This window comes from Staurois parvus, unplaced genomic scaffold (assembly GCF_062004578.1).
Source record: "Staurois parvus isolate SC_StPar_1 unplaced genomic scaffold, SC_StPar_1.0 ptg000276l, whole genome shotgun sequence".
Taxonomy (NCBI): Eukaryota; Metazoa; Chordata; class Amphibia; order Anura; family Ranidae; genus Staurois; species Staurois parvus.
The window spans coordinates 1,236,946-1,260,205 of NW_028318072.1; the positions used below are offsets into that span (position 1 = coordinate 1,236,946).

At 42.8% G+C, this 23,260-nt stretch overlaps 1 protein-coding gene across 2 annotated transcripts in view; it reads right to left on the bottom strand.

Moving 5' to 3' along the window:
- SH2D6 (SH2 domain containing 6) overlaps nt 1-17,407 on the bottom strand; it is a 42,224-nt gene extending 24,817 nt beyond the window's left edge. The window contains exons 1-7 of one of the 2 annotated variants that reach the window (XM_089681671.1): nt 17,236-17,407; nt 10,735-10,751; nt 10,533-10,641; nt 8,826-8,884; nt 7,891-7,912; nt 5,054-5,191; nt 1,610-1,638 (exon numbers count right to left, since the gene is read on the bottom strand). In XM_089681671.1, the coding sequence (XP_089537797.1) occupies nt 1,610-1,638; nt 5,054-5,191; nt 7,891-7,912; nt 8,826-8,884; nt 10,533-10,641; nt 10,735-10,743 (366 nt within the window). In that variant the 5' untranslated portion in view covers nt 10,744-10,751; nt 17,236-17,407. The remainder of the gene's footprint in view (nt 1-1,609; nt 1,639-5,053; nt 5,192-7,890; nt 7,913-8,825; nt 8,885-10,532; nt 10,642-10,734; nt 10,752-17,235) is intronic. The other variant, XM_089681672.1, reaches the window with a different exon arrangement.
- Nucleotides 17,408-23,260: the final 5,853 nt, after the last annotated feature.

The following is a 23,260-nucleotide window of genomic DNA, read 5'->3' on the forward strand; positions in this document are numbered from 1 at the left end:
CCATCACTACAGAGTCCCCCTAACACAGAGCCCCCATGACACACACACCCTCATCACCAAGGCAATGCATGGCACTGATCCAGGGCAAAGTGGGTCCTGTGCTTACGGCAAAACACTGTTCTAAGAAAAACCTATAATCTAAATCCATAAAGCATTTATTACTGGCATCAACTCTGTGTCAGAGTCCAGTCTGCGTATGACTTCATTGCCTATTCTTAGCACTATTACAACAAAACAGTAGGTGTGTTATCCACAACAATCAAACCTTTGTCCATTTTGTACTTACTCCAGCGATAGGATGGTATTTTTTTTTTAATATTGGAAGTATTCCTGGGGATGCAGTCTGAAACAAATTGGCATACTAGATGCTCGTTATCTTCTTTGAAAATTTAAGATATGGCTCTGGTTCACCTGTGCAATGATTACAGCTAGTACGGGCAGATTTTTTTGTCATTGACAGACTAGCCCATCTATGGCTAGCCATTGAAAGGTTCACTCACTGTCGGCACACTGATCTCCTGCCTGCATTGTTCTGGTCCTGAAATCACTCGTCTGAGCTGGATTCTAAACCAGAAGGATGGGACTCAGAGCTTATCCAGTAACTAACTCACTAACATTTTTTTTTTTTTTCTAGCTCCCTCTGACCACCATTGTAAATGGGCACTTGATCACCAGTTTGAAGTACAGCACCACATGAATTGCCAGTTTTGTAGGGCACTACAGTGACCACCATTTTAAAGCAGGGCACTACACTGACTACCAATTTAAAGGGGAGCACTTCAATGACAACCAGTTTAAAGGGGAGCACTATACTGACTACCAGTTTAAAGGAGGTCACTACACCAACAACCAATTTAAAGGAGGGTACTACACTGATCATCATTGTAAGGGGCACTCCAATTTTCACTGTCTGAGTTGCTTTTGCTGGCCATTATTATTACTCATTTGTGTAATTTTTTAAATATTAATGAAAACATTTTGTTAGATAAAGAAGGGAGCTGTTAACCTCTTGCTGAACACGTAATGCGTATGTGAGATAACAAGGAGGGTGGGTCTTGATATCCACACGCTGCACATGTGCATCTGAGGCTTCTGAGCTGAGAGTGCAAGCACTGCATGCTATCAGCACTGTGACCGAGCTGTCACAGACTGGTTTTGGACTCTAGTTATGATTGGGAGCTGGTGGTATGCACTCCTGATCATGTGACCATTTTTTTGACAGCCAGTCACAGTGGTGATGTGATTGTGATGTGATTGTGAAATCCGTTCTCCCCCACCCGCCACTCCTGCCTTAAGACCCAGTTTAAGGGCCCTGGTGTGAAGGGGTTAAAGAAAGGATCCAATGATCCCTTTAGATTATAAGCTCCATGAGCAGGGCCCTCCTATTCCTTCTGTATTGAACTGTATTGTAATTTGTACTGCCCCCCCCCCCCCCTTTAAATTATAAAGCTCTGCACAAAATGGTGTTATATAAATAATATATAATAATAACAATAATAATGAGTTTCATATACGCTAGGTATAACTCTGAGCACGGCTACAACTTTTTTATTAGATCTAATCATATATTTAGCACTTATTCATTATTTCCTTTGTGTGTACACTTTACCGAAGTCTCCAGAAGTGTCAAATACAAATCTGCAAGAAAGAAAATAATAAATGAAACACTGGCCAGAATTTTAACATTTTAATCTCTCCATTAATGTGCTAATTTCATGTATTTATATAGCAATAATGTACTGCACAGTGCTTGCATTCTATGACATTTTATTATTCTCATCCTTCTATTTAACTGCTTCCCGACTGCCCTATAGCAGAACTACTGCTACAGGATGGCAGGCCTGCGCAAAATTACGTATATATGTGATTTTGATTTTCCGGGTAGGGGGCCGCCCTACCCATGCCACCATTGGCGGCTACAGCTGTCAATCACCAGGTCCCGGATGGAGATTCCCTGCCGGCACACAGCAATTGCCAAGGAACACTGACAGGGGAGTGGTCTGTATGTAACAATACAGATCTCTCCCCTGTCAGCACCAGCATGTTGCTTTGTATTGCTCTGCATAGCAGAGCAAAACAAAGCAGCATGCTTACATTGTAAAGCACACAGACAAAGTAGTAAAACAGTACACAGTTAACCCTTTGATCACCCCAGATGTTAACCTCTTCCTGCCCAGTGTCACTAGTACAGTGTCAGTGCTTGTTATTAGCACTGATCACTGTATTAATGTCACTGGGGATGTCAGTAGCAGTTAGTCAGTGTCAGTTAGTGTCAGAATTCCCTCCGCAGTCCTGCTATAAGTTGCTGATTGCTGCCCTTACTAGTATATAAAAAAAAAAATCCAGTATATATACTGCAATTTGTAGATGCTATAACTTTCACATAAACCAATTCATTTACACATATTGGGATTTTTATTTGAGCAAAGACATGTAGCAGAATACATTTTGGCCTAAATTTATGACGAAATTAGATTTTTTAAATTTTTTTTACTGGACATGTTTAATAGCAAAAAGTCAAAAATATTGTTTTATTTTTCAAAATTGTCGGTCTTTTTTTGTTTATAGCACAAAAAATAAAAAACGCAGAGGCGATCAAATACCACCAACAGAAAGCTCCATTTGTCAGAAAAAAGGACATAAATTCCATTTGGGTGCAGCGTTGCATAATTACGCAATTGTCAGTTAAAGTAACACATCACCATATTGCAAAAAATGGCCTGGTCAGGAACGGGGGGTAAATCTTCTGGAGGAAAAGTTAAAACTCATTCTCTGCTGTACAACTGTTCATTGACCCCATGTGCCTACATGAAAAGTGCACTGTAATCTATGTGGAGGGACTAATGACAGGTGCACTTTAAAGTGTTTGTGTCTAATTATTTATATTTATTCTGTGCTGCAATAATGAATGTTAACATATGTCATGTCACATTTTACTAGGAATTCTTTTGTCAATAAACACGGATGAAGTCAGATTTAATAAAGAACAGAATTGCTTTGTGACATGCAACATTCTAAAACCTGTGTTTTTGTTGGGATGGTGAAGACACATGGCACCACCTATGGGTTTGATTTGCTAACAACAAGCCTACAAATAGTGGCTCCACAACAAGAGACAATTCCAGAAAAGAATCACACTATGGTGTCCATTTATGAACCAGTGGTAATAGATCGCTGCTCAGTTCTCCGGCATTCTCGGAGAACACAGTTCTCCTGTGAATGCAGTTTATGAAGCAGTTCTCCGAACGAAGGGAGAACGGTCTCCAAACGCTGGAGAACGGTCTACAAACTCTGGAAAACGGCTGATTTTACTATAATCTCGTGAGATTACAGTAAAAGATCAGTTTACTAAACAGAGGTAAATTATTGCTGCTTAGTTTGCGGTCCCTCTGATTCTCCAGCTCTGGGCTGGAGAATCTGGAGGGAGAACACAGATCTCCAGCGAAGGGCTGACATGATCTCCTGAGTGTCATAAACTGTGAATGACCAGAGAATAGCTGAGATCCGTTGAATCGCAGCTATTCTCTGTCATAAACGGACACCTATATTCTGAGGCATAAGAAACAGAAAATGTAAACTTCAGATGGTTGAAAAGTAAGATCGTTGCACTGCTGAATGTAACTGCAGATTGATGAGTTGTGGCAATATAGCAATTATTATACAGTGTTTATACAGTGCAATGAGTGATTGTTAGAAGTTTCATAATTAGTACTTTCTGTAAATGTACAAGCGGACCACAAACAGTGCAAAGTAATGTCAGATGGTCTGTACTCCTACCAAAATGCCTGTTATGAGATTGGATAATAGCCTTGTGTTGTGTATAGCCATGGTAAAAGACTAGTAAGCCTAAATAAAAGTTTCTCTGTGTTAGGACTTGTACACAGTTGGGGATTGAGCTGCACTTTTACTGCCCACCCCCTTTAGCTGCAAGATGGATGGGGATGTACGCATGCTGCTGCAAAAATTACCCCCCCCTTTCGAGTTTAATGGTGGTACCCATGCAAGTGAATGGGGTTGCACTACAACTGCCCTACAATTACATGCAATGCATACTGTTGCTGCATGATGGTGCGGCATTTGCAGAGTTAAAACATAACGCCTCCTCAACGCCTGTTTAACACCTGCCACTAGTGTAAAGAGTGCTAAAAACAACACTAACCAACAAATCTGTTACCAGATGAGCACCTCCAATACAGCCTTATCTTTGCCGTTTCTTTCCTATGGAGCCTGCAGACAGCACTGGCTATCCATTTTGTAAAGAAATGATTGATATGACTGTCCATGCCTCCCTCCTCCTCTCCTTTATACAGGCAAAAACAGGTTTGCGATTAGGAAGACCGGATCATGTCTACATGTATAACCCTTTGACTGTTTCTGCAAGAGCATTTAATTCACTATTTTACTTACTGCTTTATGTTATCAGCAAGTTATAGGAAAACTACAGAGGAAGTTTGCTCAGTAAACCATATTTATCTCAAATACTGTATCTACTATTTTAATGATGCCTATGATGGAATGTCAGCTTGAAATACATTTTTACAAATTAATAAAGACGTTAGTTTCATAAGCCTAATGTATATAATTGTGTCATAGGTGAAGAGGTTACAGTCAGGGGCGTATTTACCACAAGGCAAACAAAGCACTTGCCTAGAGCAGCATTTTTTAGGGGGAGCAGTACCTCCTCCCAGAAAAAGAGATGAAAGAAGGGACACGTGCTCCATGGGAACCAGGTGGGATCCAAGAGAGGCTGCGGGCTACTTGATGGTGTATGTAGAGCCTGACTCTCGTTCCTGGGGATGTCTGGAGCTTTGAAGATGAGTGTCTTTCTCTCTATCGCCGGGCAGGGGGGGGGTAGTGGAAGGCTCTCCCAGGTGGGGGGCAGGGGTGTTGTTGGTCAATGTCAGGCTATCTCCGTGGGAGGGGGAAGGGGGGGTAGGTGTTGGTCGGTGTTCGCGGGGGCAGACAATTTTTGTGTTGCCTAGGGCAGTACAAGATCTAAATACACCACTGGTTACAATGTCTCTAAAGATAATGTGATTTCTGCCTAGCTTACCATCCATGCTTCTGGGAAAGTTGGTGAAGGTTGGTGGTGGTAAACATATGGAAGTGCAAGGAAGAGACATCCGGCGGTCAGGAAGGGGCAGAGGCACTGCACGTTTGCAGGGTGGTGGAGGCCTGGCCTGTTTCAGGGCTGAAATAGAAGACAAGGAGTCATCTAATACAATCACAGCCCATATCCACTCCAAATGTTCTATAACCCATTATACTCAAGTCAACCTCCTTTTCTGCTTAAACATAGCTGCAAGAATATTTATTCAGTGGTGCAACTATAGAGGTCGGGCTGCAGCCCCTAAAGACTGCACTGTAGGAAATAAGAAAGAACCCAGACATCATTGCTGTTCACGACAAGGTTGCACATGACTTCTGGTTTACGTAAATGCAGACTGGATACAGTTTGAACCACATCCAATCAGCATGACATGTGAAATAACATTGCTTCCTATGGTGCCTGTTTACATATGTCTGATGTAATGGCAGTGCGGATTGAAAAATTGTCCTGTCCAATATCTGAGCAGTTAAGGTGGGGATTACAGGCTCATTGACTTCTATGGGGACTGCTTCTGAATCATACATCTCTTAAGTGTGTGAACACAATTTCAGTACAGTTTTCTATCCTGATCCTGATGTAAACCTGACCTGATCCTGATGTAAACCTGATCTGAACTGCTGAACAACTGTTTTGTTCAATTCATACCGCATGTGTGTGAATCCACTCAGCCAATGTACTGAGAACAGCAGCAGTTATCAGGGATTCTTTCCTCTTTTCTTGTTCTTTCCTGAACTTCTGCATGGAAAACCTCCACTGAATTTCATAATGATATTACAGCAAATAATGTACAATGACCTGTTTATTACAGTAATGTCATTTAAAATTGGTCCTAAGCATATTCCTTGCACTGTGGTCTGGAACATATTGTACAAAATAACCTAAACCTCCAGGAGTATAAATATACCTAAAAGCTTTCTGCTGCTATGGGGCATCTAGATATGCAGCTGTATGTATGATCTGTGTAGTTAGGGGATGCGGTCACACAAGCCGCCTTTAGTGCATATACTCTAATTATATAGGAAACATGTGTAAGTTCATTGTATGGGTACCTTGGTGTATATACTGTAACTACATAGTAAAAATCTGTGGGTTCATTGGGGTTGAATTACTAAAACTGGAGAGTACAAAATCTGCTGCAGTTTTGCCTGGTAGCCAATCAGCTTCTAACTTCAGCTAGTTCAATAAAATGGAAGCTGATTGGTTTCTGTGCAGAACTGCACCAGATTTTGCACTCTACAGTATTAGTAAATCAACCCTATTGCATGGGTACATTGGTGTATATACTGTAGCTAAATAGTAAAAATGTGTGGGTTCATTGTATTGGTACATTTTTGTATATACTGTAGCTACATAGTAAAAATGTGTGGGTTCTTTGTATGAGTACATTGGTGTATATACTGTAGCTACATAGTACAAAAGTGTCTGTTCAATATATGGGTACATTGTTGTATACACTATAGCCTGGGTGGGTTGGTTTTTTTCAGTCCTGGTTTAGGCCTTTTCTGCAGAACTGGGAAAATGGTGGCCCAGTGAAAAGCCTGAGGGTCCAACATGGAAAGCTCCCGACTTATGTTGCTCTGTTCCTGAAAATGCTTCAGCAGTGGTGAGTGACGGCAGAGGAAATTAAGTCTTTCCCTAGGAAAGCCCTTGAAGGGAGGGTTGTTGAATCTGTCTTTAGTGAGCCACTGGGCTTGCCCAGGCCCTGTTATGCGGGAGGATCTGCGTTTGATGAATCTGGAGAGAATCCCTTTAAAGTTTCGGGATTTGGCCTGGGTCTCGTTTCATGGCAGACTCTATATGAACGGCAACCTGAAGCATCGTTCTGTGGAGAATCGTGGTTGTCCAAGAGTGGAGTGTGGTGGGGTGGAGGAGATAATGGACCATTTTTTGCTTCAGTGCCCTTCAATATAGAAGTCTATAAGCGGGTGGGTGGGTCTCTGGGTATCCCTTTTCGTTTCCGGCTTGAATTACAGAGTGGTCTTATAGAGCCTTTCAAACTCCTTGGGATTTTGATTCTGAGACACTTTTTCTAGTTAGCGTAGTAGTCCGTTATTACACGTGGAATGTGCGGTGTCAGGTTTCCATTCGCAAAAAGTCCTTCCTGTCAAGGTGGTGGTGCACAAAATACTGGGTGAGGTTGGGAAGATTTGAGAAGGACAGGTGGCGGCCAAGGGCCTGGACAAAGGCTTGAAGCAATGTCAGGTCCCCATAGTTGCTGTCTGTCAGTCTCTGGGTGTGCGGCTTTTCTTTTTGTCCTTAAATGTGTGGGTTCATTGTATGGGTACATTGGTGCAAATACTATAACTATATAGTAAAAATGTGTGGGTTCATTGTATGGGTACATTGGTGTATATAAAATAGCTACATAGTAAAAATGTGTAGGTTCTATGTATGAGAACATTGGTGTATATACTGTAGCTACATAGTACAAATGTGTGGATTCATTGTATTGGTACATTGGTGTGTATATTGTAGCACCACAGTAAAAATGGGTGGGTTCATTGTATTAGTACACTGGTGCAGGGGCAGACTGACCATTTAGAAGCTCGGGCACTGCCCGAGGGCCCGGGGTCAGTAAACAATAGTTTGGGGCCCCATGAGTTGTCAGTCCACCCCTGCACTGGTGTATATACTATAGCTACATAGGAAAAATGTGAGGGTTCCAGGGCAACCAGATCCCCTGGCTCCATCCACCCAAGAGTCTGTCTTCATTTTGCAAATGGTTGCACAATGCCAACCATTGATCATGACCACTTGAAAAAAAAGAACACCAAACTTACGCATTTTCTGCTGTTGATGACTCTAACAAAACATAAAAAAACAGGTATTAGGTACATAAAAGTTTCCAAACTATTGTTTAATATTTCTGTTTCGAAGCTCAGTACAACAGCTGTTTTTCTGCCTTTCAAAGGCTCGAGCTCATAAGTAAGAAGCTGCATGTCTATAAAGCCAATTTAAAATCCAAGCTAAAGCTCCCTACACAAGGGTGAAATTTATTAATGACCACCTTCTTAAGGGGCTCCTCCTCTGTACATGTGTAATAAACAGTCAAAGGTGAAACTTCATACTCAGACCAGTTTAATATTCATTGTGGTTTTGATGGGTACTGTACTTTGCCCGTGGCACTTTAAACCTTCTGCTGTTTTATTGATTAATCCCAACTGTCTTCTGTTCTAGTTACATACCGATCCCCTAGCTACAAATGTAAATATTGTGCACAGAGATAGCCATCTTTATACAAAATTAACCCACTAATGTAAGATCTAGTGATTGTCCTAGTGGGCATGTACAGGGTGTTCTAAATTATGGTGGTTAAAGTGGACCTGAACTCGAAAAAAAAAAGAAAGATTGCAACGTAATAGGGAGCATTTAGAAATGTTATTGTACCTAAGCACCTCGGAGCTTTGAGGAAGAAGGTATACCCTCAAAATGCTTCAGAATTGTGCTACATACTATTGGGTATCATCTGTGCCTAACCAGGGCTACAGGCTGAAGCTATGGTTGAAGTTTCCTCGTTTTATGCTATGAGCCTAACACTCATCTGTGTTTGTGAGTATAATTGTTTACCCATTTTAATTTAATAAATGGTGCCATTGGTAATGCACTAGGCTGGTGTGTCTTTCTTAACTTTTGTTATTTATTAAATGTTAATTGTTTTAATAGATAAGTCCCAAGATACAGAGGTTAGTAGCTGCACTACAAAAAAATAATTTACCTGCTGAATCCTGTCTGGTAAGGGAGGCCTATGTACATTCGGTCCTCCTGCAGAATGATCTAAATGGAAATGACAAAAATTAAGATTATGTCTGTCATAAATTGTGAGTGCTCTCTTACTGATTGTTTATCAGTGCATAATATTATTTTATTACAGGTACTTATATAACACTGTCATTTTACACAGTGCTTTACATATATGTTGTACATTTACATCAGTCCCTAACCCTCAAGGGGCGTACAATCTAAGGTCCCTAACTCACATTCAGGGACGGACTGACCATTCGAGCACTGTCCGTGGGCCCAGGGTCAGTAGGGGGCCCCATGAAATGCCCCTAGTACCTTTTTATAGGCTTTTTTGGGTGTGCGTAAGGACACAGGGGCCCCATGATCCCCTATTGCCCAGGGGCCCCATGTCAGTCCGCCCCTGCTCACATTCATACATACACATACATTTAGAAAGGTGCCAATTAACCTACCAGCATGTCTTTGGAGTGTGGGAGGAAACCGGAGGAAACCCATGAAAAAACAGGGAGAACATGCACACTCCAGGCAGGTGGTGTTGTGGTTGGGATTTGAACCAATGATCCTAGTGCTGCCAGGCTGAAGTGCTAACCACTTAGCCACTGTACTGCCTGTATATTATCAAAATAAGGTGTTCATGAAGGCAGCCTTTTCAAGTTCTACTAGACCAGTGGTGGTCAACTTTCTTGGATTTAGCGGAACCCAAGTGTGGCCCCTGACATCACCAAAGGGCTGTTAATACTAGTCTGCCATAGTAATGCTACAGAAAGCTGTCAGAGCTTGCAGACACGTGACAGGAGATGATCAAAGCACACATACATGCCACAAGAGATGGTCAGAGACTGCAGAAATACAGCAGAAGATGGCCAAAGACTGGGGGCACATGAGACTGCTAAAGATCACTGCTATTCAGCCCTCTATACAGATGAATGCTTTCACTTTTGTTCTCCCTACAGTCCCTTTACAATGACTTGATCCACATTAGATTTTTCTTTCAGCAAGATTTATTGTAAAACATCAGATCAGAAGAAAGAAAAATATAAAAAATGGGAGGTTAACAGAACAGAAAATAGGTATAAAGTAAGAGAAATAATCTAAGCCATTTAACTATTAGCCTAGGTTCACATATATGCGGTGCGGTACATCGCATGTGATTCACACAGGAACCGCACCGCATTCCTGTGCAAAATCAAATGCGATTTGTGTGCGGTGTGATTGGAGCCATACATTTGCTATGGCTCTAATCGCACTGCACCCACACCAAAAAGTTGCAGGACCCTTTTTTTTGGTCTGCACTAGAATTGGATCGCATGGGTATTCACACCTATGCGATCCGATTCTACACATCGCACCACGTTCTGCGGACCGCTTTCAGGGTGTTGTTAACTTAACATACACACCCGCAGCAGTTCGCATGACCAGGGTGCGATTCTGATGCGGTCCAGAGCAGAAAATGCTGCGAATTCCGCACCGCATCAGTGTGAACCAAGGCTTAAACCCCAATCTAAAGAATGTTTTTCCTTCACAAGGCTGAGTAAACATCTAAATAAGAAAACACAGGCTACAGTCTGCACAGGGTCTGAGGGCAGTACACTAAGCACTAAAGGACCGCAAGTGGCCCGTGGATCACAGGTTGGGAATCAGAGAACTGGATCATCCACTTTTTTCCCCTTTCTTGACTTACCTAAATATACACCCTGTTTGTCCTGGGGAGTCCACATACAGTGGGGTGTTCTGCTCTGAAGATCGCATGGGGGGGCTTCATACAAATCTGAATCATCCTCCTCATTCTCCTAGAAAAGCAAGTAGGTAGTAATATTATAGGTGGATATAAAGACATGTCCATAGAAAAGCAGTATACAGTATAGATTGAAGCAGATGCTTACCTCGATCATTTCATTTTCTGAAAATAAAACAAAGGGTTTATGTCAGCTCTAGTCACAGGGTAAAGATGAATTTTAATCTGCTTGAAGTGGAACAACACTGCATTTGAACACTACAAACCAAAAACACTCTTTATTCATTTTTAATATTAAACACAAACTCATCAATCCATCCACATCGCCATGCTTTATTTTGCTGAGAAATCACTTAGAAAAAACCCTAGAATTTCTGGCTGTGGCCATCTTAACCACTTGCCTACCGGGCACTTATACCCCCTTTCTGCCCAGGCCAATTTTCAGCTTTCAGCGCTGTCGCACTTTGAGTGGTAATTGTGCAGTCATGCAACACTGAACCCATATGACATTTTTAGCATTTTTTTCACACAAATAGAGCTTTCTTTTGGTGGTATGTACTCGCCGCTGGGTGTTTTATTTTTTGCGCTATAAACAAAAAAAGAGCAAACATTTTGAAAAAAAATTAATTTTGCTTTGTTTCTGTTATAAAATTTTGCAAACAGGTAAATTTTCTCCTTCATTGATGTGTGTTGATGAGGCTGCACTGATAGGCAGCACTGATGGGCCCTGATAGGCAGCACTGATCGGCGGTAGTGATAGGCGGCACTGATGAGCTGGCACTGATATGCAACAATGATGGGCCCTGATAGGCAGCACTGATCGGCGGTACTGATAGGCGGCACTGATGAGCTGGCACTGATATGCAACAATGATGGGCACTGAAAGGCGGCACTGATGGGAGGCACTGACTGACGGCACTGCTGGACACTGCTGGGCAGCACTGATGGGTGGCACTGCTGGGCACTGGTGGGTGGCACTGATGGGCACAGGTGGGTGGCACTGATGGGCACTTGTGGGCAGCACTGCTGGGCACAGATGGGCAGCACTGGTGGGTGGCACTGCTGGGCACTGATCATCAGGGCACTGATCATCAGTGTCCTGATGATCGGTGCTGATCCCTCCTCTGACAATTGTTGGTTATCGGCAGTACTTTCCTCACGCTGTGACGGCTTGAGAAAAGTGCAGCCGATAACTGACAACTGAATTTACCGGTGATCTGCTCTGTCATTGGGCATGGCTGATCACGTGGTAAAAGGCCGCTGTGATTGGCCTTTTACCACATCACGTGATCAGATGTGTCCGTAGGACACAGCGATTACAGAGATCGCCGGGGGGCTAGCGGGAGGCCCTCCCAGAACTGGCTGGCCACAGTGAAGCCGTCATTCGGCTATCTGCGCTCGACAAGTGGTTAAGTAAGGACAGAAGATTTATGTAGCATTTACTTCCTGGAATCTATCTGTCTTTAGCTCAAGCATGCAGGCAGGAGGGTGTGGTTAGCTGAGAAAAGCACTCCTGAAGACTCCTGCGATGTATGACATCATTTGCTTAGACCTGGAAACCAAGAAGTAACTGAAGAAGTGTAAGAAAAAGATGTAAATAAGTACATATAATACACTTTCCTATCTATTGACTAATGCTAGCAGCATACGCATTAAAAATTGTCAGTATTGATTGAGAGAGCAAAGTTCCTGCTCTCCCTAGTCCCCCTCCCATTCGCTTGCAAATAATACAGTGGGGTTTATTTACTAAAGCTGGTGCACTCAGAATCTGGTCCAGCTGTGCATGGTAGCTGATCAGCCTCGAACCTCAGCTTGTTCAGTTAAGCTTTAGCAGTAAGGGCCGGTTCACACCATAGAAATGTAGTCTAGATGCGTTCCGGGTGCGTTTCCGCATGAGTGTTTTGATGCATTCCGGTGTGTTTTTGATGTTTGCTGGTTAATTTTTTCCCCCTCTCTTTTTCTTCAATTTAAATAGAGTCATGTGCATGCCAGTGCATTTTGGTGCGTTTTTGATGCATTTTACCGCGTTCCACTACAGTTCTTTGCAGGAAAAATGCAGCCTGTTCAACTTTTTTTTCTGCAACCGGAACGCACTGGAACTGCAAGCACTGATGTGAACTATGACATTGACAGTCATATAACCTACTTTCTGTGCATTTTGGATGCAGAAAAAACACACTGAAATGCATGTGAACTGGCCCATAAACCTGTAAACTGATTGGTTTCTATGCAGAAGTGCAAGAGATTCTGAGTGAACCAGCTTTAGTAAATAAACCCCACTGTGTTTAACCACTTTCCCTTCTGAGCATTTACCCCCCTTCCTGACCAGGCCTTTTTTTTGCGTTACGGCGCAGCGTTAGTTTAAGTGATAACTGCGCGGTCATGCAACGCTGCACCCAAATGAAATTGATGTCCTTGTTTTCCCACAAATAGAGCTTTCTTTCAGTGGTATTTGATTGCCTGTGCATTTTTTATTTTTTGCGCTATTAAAAAAAAGACTGGCAATTTTGACTTTTTGCTATTAAACATGTCCAGAAAAAAAATCTAATTTTGTCATAGATTTAGGCTAAAATGTATTTGGCGACATGTCTTTGCTAAAAAAAATCCCAATATGTGTAAATTAATTGGTTTACATGAAAGTTATAGTATTTACAAATGGCGGTATATACTCCGCAATTGCCACGGCCAAATTTAGGGAGGTGCTGGAGTAGGCTATGCCCCCCCCAGGCAACCCAGGGACTTCATCCAACAAGAGAAGCTGTCTGCAGTGGCTCACACAGCCCAGACAACACACTCCCCTCTCCCCTCCCTTCCTATTCCCTGCACTGACAGGAGAGGAGAGAGGGGATCATGTACACTGCCTTCACTCTAATTCCAGGCCGGTGCTGTGCCTGAGAAGATATGCAGGCGGGAAATTTGAAGCATTGCAGCAGGGGCGGACTGACAACTCATGGGGCCCCCAGGCAATAGGGGATTGTGGGGCCCCTGTGTCCTTGCCCAAACTCAAAAAAGCCTATGAAAAAGGTACCAGGGGCATCTCATGGGGCCCCCTGCTGACCCCAGGCCCTCGGGCACTGCCCGAGTTTCCAAATGGTCAGTCCGCCCCTGCATTGCAGCCATCTACATGGTGTCTGCAGGACTGATTCCTCTTTCTGAGCCTGCAGAGACCGACCTGGGTGAATGAGCTGAGCCCTGCACTACAGCTGAACTCTCCCCATCTCCCTACCTTCTCTCTTCCATCTCTCCTCCTCCCCCCTTCTCTCCCCCCCTCTATCTCCCCACCTTCTCCCCCATCTTTACCCCACCTTCTCTCCCTCCTCTATCTCCCCAACTTCTCCACCCCATCTCCCCCTTCTTTCCCCCCTCTATATCGCCCCCTTCATCTTCCCCTTCTTTTCCCCCTCTCTCCCTCTTCTCTCCCCCATCTGTCTCCCTCCCCTTCTTTGTTCATGTTAACAGGCAGGGTCAACTTTAGTATTATTGGGAATGGCTGACAATTTGAAGGCTGGATAAACCGATGGAGTTATTACTCACAAGTTTGTGATGCTTCTGTTTAACCTCTTCCTGCCCAGCCCCACCATCCCTTTAGGGGATTGTTCACATGAACTTTGGTCTCTGACGTGCGATCTGCATTCAGATCACTATTCAGAGAGCAGTTGGCAGGCAGTGAGGAGATGTATAACCTCCTCACCACCTGCTTTAACTCCTAGAACCCCACACTAGCGCACTGCAACCACATGTATTGCATGCAGTTGTGGGGTGATTGCAGACCAGCCTCATTCACTGGAATGAGTCACATTCAGCAGGCATTGCGCCCAAAGAAAGCAACAAAAGATAGAATTTCTTCCACAGCCACAAAACATGACAGTGACAGTATGTGTATACCCCAACGCTGTGTTGCCAACCATCCAGAAATTTACAGACAGTTTGTATAAAACAGACACTTTTCTCCTATCTACAAATGTTCATGGACAGGAGAAAAGTGCCAGTAAAAAATCTCTTTGTCATGGGCTCTGACTGCCAGACCCTGACTTAAGGGGGCAATCTGCTGGAGTCTGATGTAAGGGGGCACTCCGCCAAACTCTGATGTAAGGGGGCACTCTGCTGGATTCTGATGTAAGGGGGCACTCTGCTGGATTCTCATGTAAGGGGGCAATCTGCTGGACTCTGATGTAAGGGGGGCACTCTAGACTCTGCTAGACTCTGATTTAAGGGGGACTCTGCAGACTGTAATGTAAGGTGGTTTCACTCTGGGGACTCTGATGTGAATGTGGCTCTCATCCTGACTGCTACACTCCATATGTTGTTTTGTTTTTTACTTATTCTGACCCCTGTACTCTGTACATTATACATAGATATACATAGACCTCACCAAGGTATTTATTTTCTCAACAGTTGCTGGTTTTAATGGAGTTCCTCTTTAAGGTAGGCTCAGTAAGGCGGCCCAGACATTAGTAATTTTTTTTTGTTCAACAATGTGTCGAACAAAAGAAAAAAAAATACTCAATTCTCTCCACAAATTCTATGTGGATGCGGAATCACTCCCGCTGAGGTAATGTGTTCTCACAGCGAAGAAGCTTCAATGCTGTCAGGATACACTGATCAGTGCTGCTAGCTATAGCCGGCGGTGTGAATTGCGTAGAATTTTTCCTAGTGGCTGATTGTACAGAAGTCAATTGGTAGATCGACTTCTGTACAACCAGCTTGCCCACACATGGATCGAAATTCATCCGGGCCCCTACTGAAGCACATGAATGTTGATCCAAGTATGGATACCTAGGGCAAAAATATCCTATTTGTGTGCATAAAAACATATGAAATCGAAACAATTAATTAACTACTTGCCAACCAGGCATTTATACCCACTTCCTGCCCAGGCTAATTTTCAGCTTTCAGCGCTGTCACATTTTGAATTACAATTGCGTGGTCATGCAACACTGTACCCATATGAAATTTTTATAATTTTTTTTTCACACAAATAGAGCTTTCTTTTGGTGGCATTTAATTGCAACTGGGTGTTTTATTTTTTGTGCTATAAACAAAAAAATAGCAAAACATTTGAAAAAAAAACAAATTTTTCTTAGTTTCTATTATAAAATTTTGCAAACAGGTAATTTTTCTCCTTGACTGATGTGCATTGATGAGGCTGCACTGATAGGCGGCACTGATGGGCACTGATAGGCAGCACTGATGAGATGGCACGGATAGGAAGCACTGATGGGCACTGATTGGCAACACTGATGATGCTGCACTGATATGCAACAATGATTGGTACTGATAGGCAGCACTGATGGGTGGCACTGACTGTTGGCACTGCTGGGCACTGACTGGTGCCACTGCTGGGCACTGGGTTTCACTGCTGGGCTGCACTGATGGGGGTGCTGCTGGGCACAGGTGGGTGGCACTGGCACTGAAGGGCACAGGTGGGTGGCCCTGCTGGGTGGCACTTCTGGGCACTGATCATCAGTGCCCTGATGATCGGTGCTGATCCGTCCTCTGACAATTGCCGGTTATCGGCAGTACTTTCCTCACGTTGTGACAGTGTGCCGATAACCGGCAACTGCATTTACCTGTGATCTGCTGTGTCATTGGACACAGCTGATAAGCTGATCATCTGGTAAAAGGCCGCTGTGGTTGGCCTTTTATCACATCACATGATCAGCTGTGTCCATAGGACACAGCAATCACGGAGATTGCTGGGTGTGCGCCCCCCGGGTGTGCGCGGCAGGGCGCGTTCTGGGAGGATGTGATATGACGCCCTCCCAGGACTGGACAACCGTGCTGTAGCTGTCATTTGGCTATAGCACAGTTGGCAAATGGTTCAAAAAAAACGTTCCTTTGTCCTGCGGTTTATTTGTGTCTTTGAGACTGTCAGTTGTGGCACAGTATTTAGTATTTTGTGGACTGTGGTATATGTGTGCATTGTATACAGCAGGCACAGAATCTGTTCAATACCCCTTTAAGACCCTGCCATTGGCCAGCCACAGAACTTATTTCTGCCAGATTATTCTTTATGAGTATTGTTAATATTGTCCATGTTTACATATTGTTTATACTGTTTAGAGGCTAAGTTCACCTTTAAAAACATATTATATGTCCTGTGCACTGCTGACCCCTGTCGACTGCTATACTGACCCCTGTGTACACTCCCCTGCTGACTGACCGTCCTCTACCTTGCTGACCCCCTGTACACTGGCCTACAAACTGCTGACCCCTACAATACACTATCATACTGACCCCTGTCCTCCACCGTGCTGACCGCCCATCCTCTGCCATGCTGACCCCCTGTACACTCGCCTACAAACTGCTGACCCCTGCAATACACTACCATACTGACCCACCCCTATCCTCCACCCTGATGACTGCCCGTCCTCTGCCATGATGACCCCCTGTACACTCGCCTACAAACTGCTGACCCCTGTAATACACTAGCTGCGATTTCTCCTGCGCTCTAGGGCTCAGACCGGTGGCAAATAGATGGAACCATCACAAGAGCAAGCGGCCACCAGTATATTTCAAGGTTGTGCAGCTCCAAAACAGGGCTGGGGAAGCCCGATCGATACTGCAAAGTGAAACAAAAAACAAGAAGCGCACCAAGCTTGCGCATTACCTCAGTAACAGAATGTATTAATAGAAGATAGGTACTCACAAACAGCGAATAAAATCAGGCATGTAGTCCTCAAAGGGACTTCAAAGATAAGAAGCCAGCGCGAATCCCATCATGGGGGCAGACACTCAGTATATTTGACGCGTTTCGAAGGCTATGTCTTCTTCCTCAGAGCTAGCTAGGTGCGCTTCTTGTTTTTTGTTTCACTTCCCTGTAATACACTACCATACTGACCCATGTCCTCCACCCTGCTGACTGTCCGTCCTCTGCCCTGCTGACCCCCTGTACACTGCTCTACAAACTGCGGATCTTATCACTTTGATCTGATAATTCCTGTCCTCTGCCCTGCTGACCCCCAGTAAACTCCGCTACTGATTCCTGTTTTTGAGAACTGCCCTGCTGACCAGCTATCATCTGCCCCCTGACATTTTTTACTGCACCCCCATATCAGATCCTGTGCTCGGCTGGACGTTGATCGAAGTCACTAGACTGCTCTAACTGCTGATGAGAAACGGTATTTAGAAGTTTATATTTACTAAAATAATTGCACTTCCATGTTGTGTGTACTGTGGGAGACCAGAGAGAGTGCATGCAGGGTCCTGGGTTTAGTAACACTTTAAAATAAAATCATGGAAAAGGATCGAACCCTTATCCAAAACAAAAAGAAAGTTTTCCCTTTACACACAAACTAACATTAGAAAATAAATTTACACCAATAGATCTCTTAACCATTTCAATACCGGGCAATTTTACACCTTTCCTGCCCAGGTCATTTTTCATGTTTCAGCGCTCTCACACTTTGAATGACAATTGCGCGGTCATACAACATTGTATCCAAACTAAAATTTTATCATTTTCTTCACACAACTAGAGCTTTCTTTTGGTGGTATTTAATCACTGCTGGGGTTTTTATTTTTTGCTAAATTAACAAAAAAAGACCAAAAGTTTTTCTTTGTTTCTGTTATAAAAGTTTACAAATAAATAATTGTTCTTCATAAATTTAGGCCAAGATGTATTCTGCTACATGTCTTTGGTGAAAATAACCCAAATTAGGATGTATTACTTAGTTTGTAGGAAAGTTATAGAGTTCACAAACTATGGTATAGATCTGAATATTGATCAATCCTGAAGTACTGACAGTCAATCTAATTTCTTGAGGTCCAAGAATGTCAGAATAGTACAGATATCCCCAAATGACCCCTTTTTGCAGAGTAGACAGTCCAACGTACTTCATAAGAGGAATGGCGAGTTTTTTGAAGTTGTATTTTTTTTGTCATAATTTTTTGGAAAATGGAAAAATTAAAAAAATTATTTTCACTATTTTTTTTTTTACATACTGTCACCATTGCAGTACAGTGTCATCATGTAACTGGCATGGCGGTGAACAGGGACACTGACTGGTGACAGTATGAAAAAAATATATATATATATTTTTTTATTATTATTTTTAATTTTTTATTACATTTTTTTTATTTTTTTAAGATTTTTTTTCATATTTTACTATGACCAAAGTAGTACAATGTTACCATAGTAACATTGTACTACTTTGGGGAAGTGATCAGTATTTTTTTTTTTTACACAATTTGCTTATAGCAAAGAATTACTTTGCTATAAGCAAGCATTTACCTGAATGACATCGATTCATTCAGGGTTTTTTTTTTTTTTTTTGTGCTTAGCTGTGATTTGGCCACAGCTAATCACATGACATGTGCATGTGACCTGCTGTGACCATTCACAGCTAGGCACTAGTATAAAATGGATGGCATGAATGAAGCCATCCATTGTATACAACTCTCATGTGACCTGCTGTGATTGGTCACAGCAGGTCACATGGTACCGGCAATGGGGGTCGGTACTCAAATCTGTCATCGGCCGAGTCCGAGGTACACGGCCGGTGACAGATTGCGCCACTGCGCGGCTCTGCAACCGCGCGGCTCTGCAACCGTGCGAACTGCGCATGTGCGGAAGGACGCCAAATGGCGTACACCCCGGAAAGCTAAAGCATTTTTGCTACCGCCAAACGGCTATACGCCGGGCGGCTAATGGTTAACATACACTATTTATGATGACTGAAAGTCAGTAAAGTTTATATTACCGTATCTGCACAGAGGCTGTGGAGGCAGACAAGACCTGAAAGAAGAAACAGAACTACAGTACGTGGGTTGTCATACAGCTGGTGTACGGGGAACAGTAACCAGATAATATTAATGATCGGAACATAATTATAGTTAGTATAATGTAACCCTATATAAATATATACTTACAGTTTTCTGTTACTCCCATACATATTCTGAAAGATAAGGGAATAATAACTGTTAATGAAATGCACAGTATGATGGCATTTAACAGTAAAATTATACATGTGGTATCTTAGGACCTAATTTATCAAGCTGTGATTGCACTTAGTGTACCCAACAAAGTTCTCAACCCTAGGCAGGTTAATAAATAAATGGGATGAAAATATTTATAAGTAGTTATCTTTAGAAAATAATGATCGACAGATCTAGAGATATAGGCACTGAATTTATATGTACAGTTGTGGCCAAAATTATTCAACCCCCAATGCTGTAAAGGGGTTTAGGGACTATAGTGTACATTTGGAATTGTATTCAGAATCAAATCCTACAAGGACGTTGTAACTACCCAAATGCAACTAAAATGACATCAATTGTTTATGTAATACAGTAGTAAATGGTTCTTATGTGGTTTCTTCATTGCCACAATTATTCAACCCCTTAAAGACTACCACTCTGAAGAACAGAGGTTCATACAGGTGCTTTCCATCAGGTATTGAAAACACCTGTGGATGTCACCGAGCAGCAATCAAGCATAATAAGCACCAATTAGGCAGCTTTAAAATGACTGTGATACTCAGCTCCTTCTAGACATTTACTGGTGTGGTTACAAACATGGTGAAGGCAAGAGAATGGTCCAGGAAGACAAGAGAAGAGGTGATTTCTCTTCACAGGAAGGGCAATGGCTATAAGAAGATTGCAAAGATGTTAAACATACCAAGAGACACCTTAGGAAGCATCATTCGCAAATTCAAGGCAAAGGGCACTGTTGAAACGCTACCTGGTCGTGGCAGAAAGAAGATGCTGACTTCGACTGCTGTGCGCTACCTGAAGCGTAGAGTGGAGAGAAGTCCCCGTGTGACTGCTGAGGAACTGAGAAAAGATTTGTCAGATGTGGGTACAGAAGTTTCAGCCCAGACAATAAGACGCACACTGCGTAATGAAGGCCTCCGTGCCAGAACTCCCAGGCGTACCCCCTTGCTGTCTCCAAAGAATAAGAAGAGTCGACTGCAGTATGCCAAAAGCCATGTGGACAAACCACAAAAGTTGTGGGATAGTGTTCTGTGGACTGATGAAACAAAATTAGAACTGTTTGGGCCCATGGATCAACGCTATGTTTGGAGGAGGAAGAACAAGGCCTATGATGAAAAGAACACCTTGCCTACTGTGAAGCATGGTGGAGGGTCAATCATGCTTTGGGGCTGTTTTGCTTCTGCAGGTACAGGGAAGCTTCAGCGTGTGCAAGGTACCATGAATTCTCTTCAGTACCAGGAGATATTGGATGGAAACGTGATGCAGTCCGTCACACACCTGAGGCTTGGGAGACGTTGGACCTTTCAACAGGACAATGATCCCAAGCATACCTCCAAGTCCACTAGAGCATGGTTGCAGAGGAAAGGCTGGAACATTTTGGAGTGGCCATCGCAGTCACCAGACTTAAATCCGATTGAGAACCTCTGGTGGGACTTAAAGAAAGCAGTTGCAGTGCGCAAGCCTAAGAATGTGACTGAACTGGAGGCCTTTGCCCATGAAGAATGGGCGAAGATACCCGTAGATCGCTGCAAGACACTTGTGTCAAGCTATGCTTCACGTTTAAAAGCTGTTATAACTGTAAAAGGATGCTGTACTAAGTACTAAGATTGAATGTCACTTGGGGGTTGAATAAAACTGATAATGCTGTGAGCACAGAAAAGACATTTGTGGTTATTTCATTATAACTGTTATGTTATATTTGTCTGACCTACAAGTGCCTCTTTAATGTAAATGTAAGCAAGATGACTGAATGATCAAAAGCAATGTCAAACTGGCCAAAACACTCAATTTCAGTGGGGGTTGAATAATTTTGGCCACAACTGTAAATCTTAAATATTCCTTTAAAAAAAAAAAGTGTGGTCTTATGGTCTCCCACCAAGACTCCTTCATGGTCAACTGTCCCACCCATCATTGGACCAACAGGGACCTTCAGCAACTGGAAGAGGATTTTTTTTTTTTTGTATTCTGCTACATGTTTTTGGTAAAAAAAAAATCCCAATAAGTGCATGAAAGTTATAGAGTTGTTATATAGAAAAGAATCAACCCGCTTTTGTTGCTTTGCAGCCTGAAATGAAGACAGACACAGTTTTTGTTTTTATCTAGCTGTATTTACTGGGTGCAACTTAGAACATTCAAGTGAAAGATATAACACCAACATGTCAGGAAAAAATTCAAAAACAGAATCACTGAGTTGGAAAAAGGATCACTCCATCCTAAAAAATGACTTGTACACTCAATCAGGTGTAGATAATCACCTTTTGAATGGCACACAAAGCCATTTGACTTTCAACTGTGATCAGCTGGGGTCATTTTGATTAGCTTATAATGAAAAGAGCTTTCCTGGAGCATTTCAGTCCCTGTAGTGCAACTGAAGTAAACAATGCATGGAAAGGCACTGTTAAGGTTGTGGACAGGTACAAGTTAGGAGATGGATACAAAAAAAATTTCAAAGGCTTTATCAATTTCTAGAAGCACAGTGAAGTCTGTTATTAAGAAGTGGAAGGTATTTGGTTCAACACAGACCCTCCCTGGATTACGACATCGCTCCAAACTGGATGAAATAGCCAGGAGGAAACTGATCAGAGAGACTACCAAGAATCCTACAGCAGCTCTGAAGCAGTTGCAGAAATTAATAACGAAGAGTGGCCATTGTGTGCATGTGACAATATCACAAATTCGGCTTGTATGGGAGGGTTGCAAGAAAAAAGCCTCTTCTCAGGAAAGGCCACATGCAGTCACTGCTGAGCTTTGCCAAAATGAAGCTTGAAGATTCTGAGGCCACATGGAAAAAGGTGTTCTGGTCAGATGAGACTAAAATTTAATGATTTGGCCTCAACACAAAACGATATGTCTGGTGGAAATCCAATCCATCTCACCATCCAAATAACACCATTCCTACAGTAGAGCATGGAGGTGGTAATATCCTGCTATCAGGGTGTTTCTCTGCAGCAGGGATTGGAGCACTTGTCAGGATAGAAGGAAAAATGGATGGGGCAAAATACCATCAAATACTTGAGGAAAATCTGCTGCTCTCTGCCAGAAAGTTGTCAATGGGAAGAAGGTTTACCTTCCAACATGACAATGACCCAAAGCACACAAAACAATGACCACACAGTGGTTGAAGGAGAAAAAGGTGAATATCCTTGCATGGCCTAGTCAGAGCCCAGACTTAAACCCCATTGAAAATCTGTGGAATGACTTGAAGACTGCAGTCCACAAACGGTCACCATCAAAGTTAACTGAACTTGGGCAGTTCTGCAAAGAAGAATGAGAAAATATTGCAAAGTCTGGATGTGCAAAGTTAGTAGAGACATCCCAACAGACTAAAGGCTGGAATTAAAGCAAAAGCTAGTTCAACAAAACACTAACATAAGGGGGTGATCCTTTTTCCAACTTAGTAATTCTCTTTTTAATTTTTTTTTCTAACATGTTGGTGTTAAATATTTTGCTTGGATATTATACAGCTGAATAACACAAAAACTGTATCTGTCTTCGTTTCCGGCTGCAAAAGCAACAAAATGTGACTATTTTATAGGGGGTGGTTGTTTTCTATACCCGCTGTATATTGGAATTTTTTTAATGTATACTATTAATGGCAGGGATCAGTGACTTATAATGGGACTGTGGGCAGTCTGAAGCTAACTGATGTTGGGGGCAGGGGCGGACTGACCATTTGGAAACTCGGGCACTGCCCGAGGGCCTGGGGTCAGTAGGGGGCCCCATGAGATGCCCCTGGTACC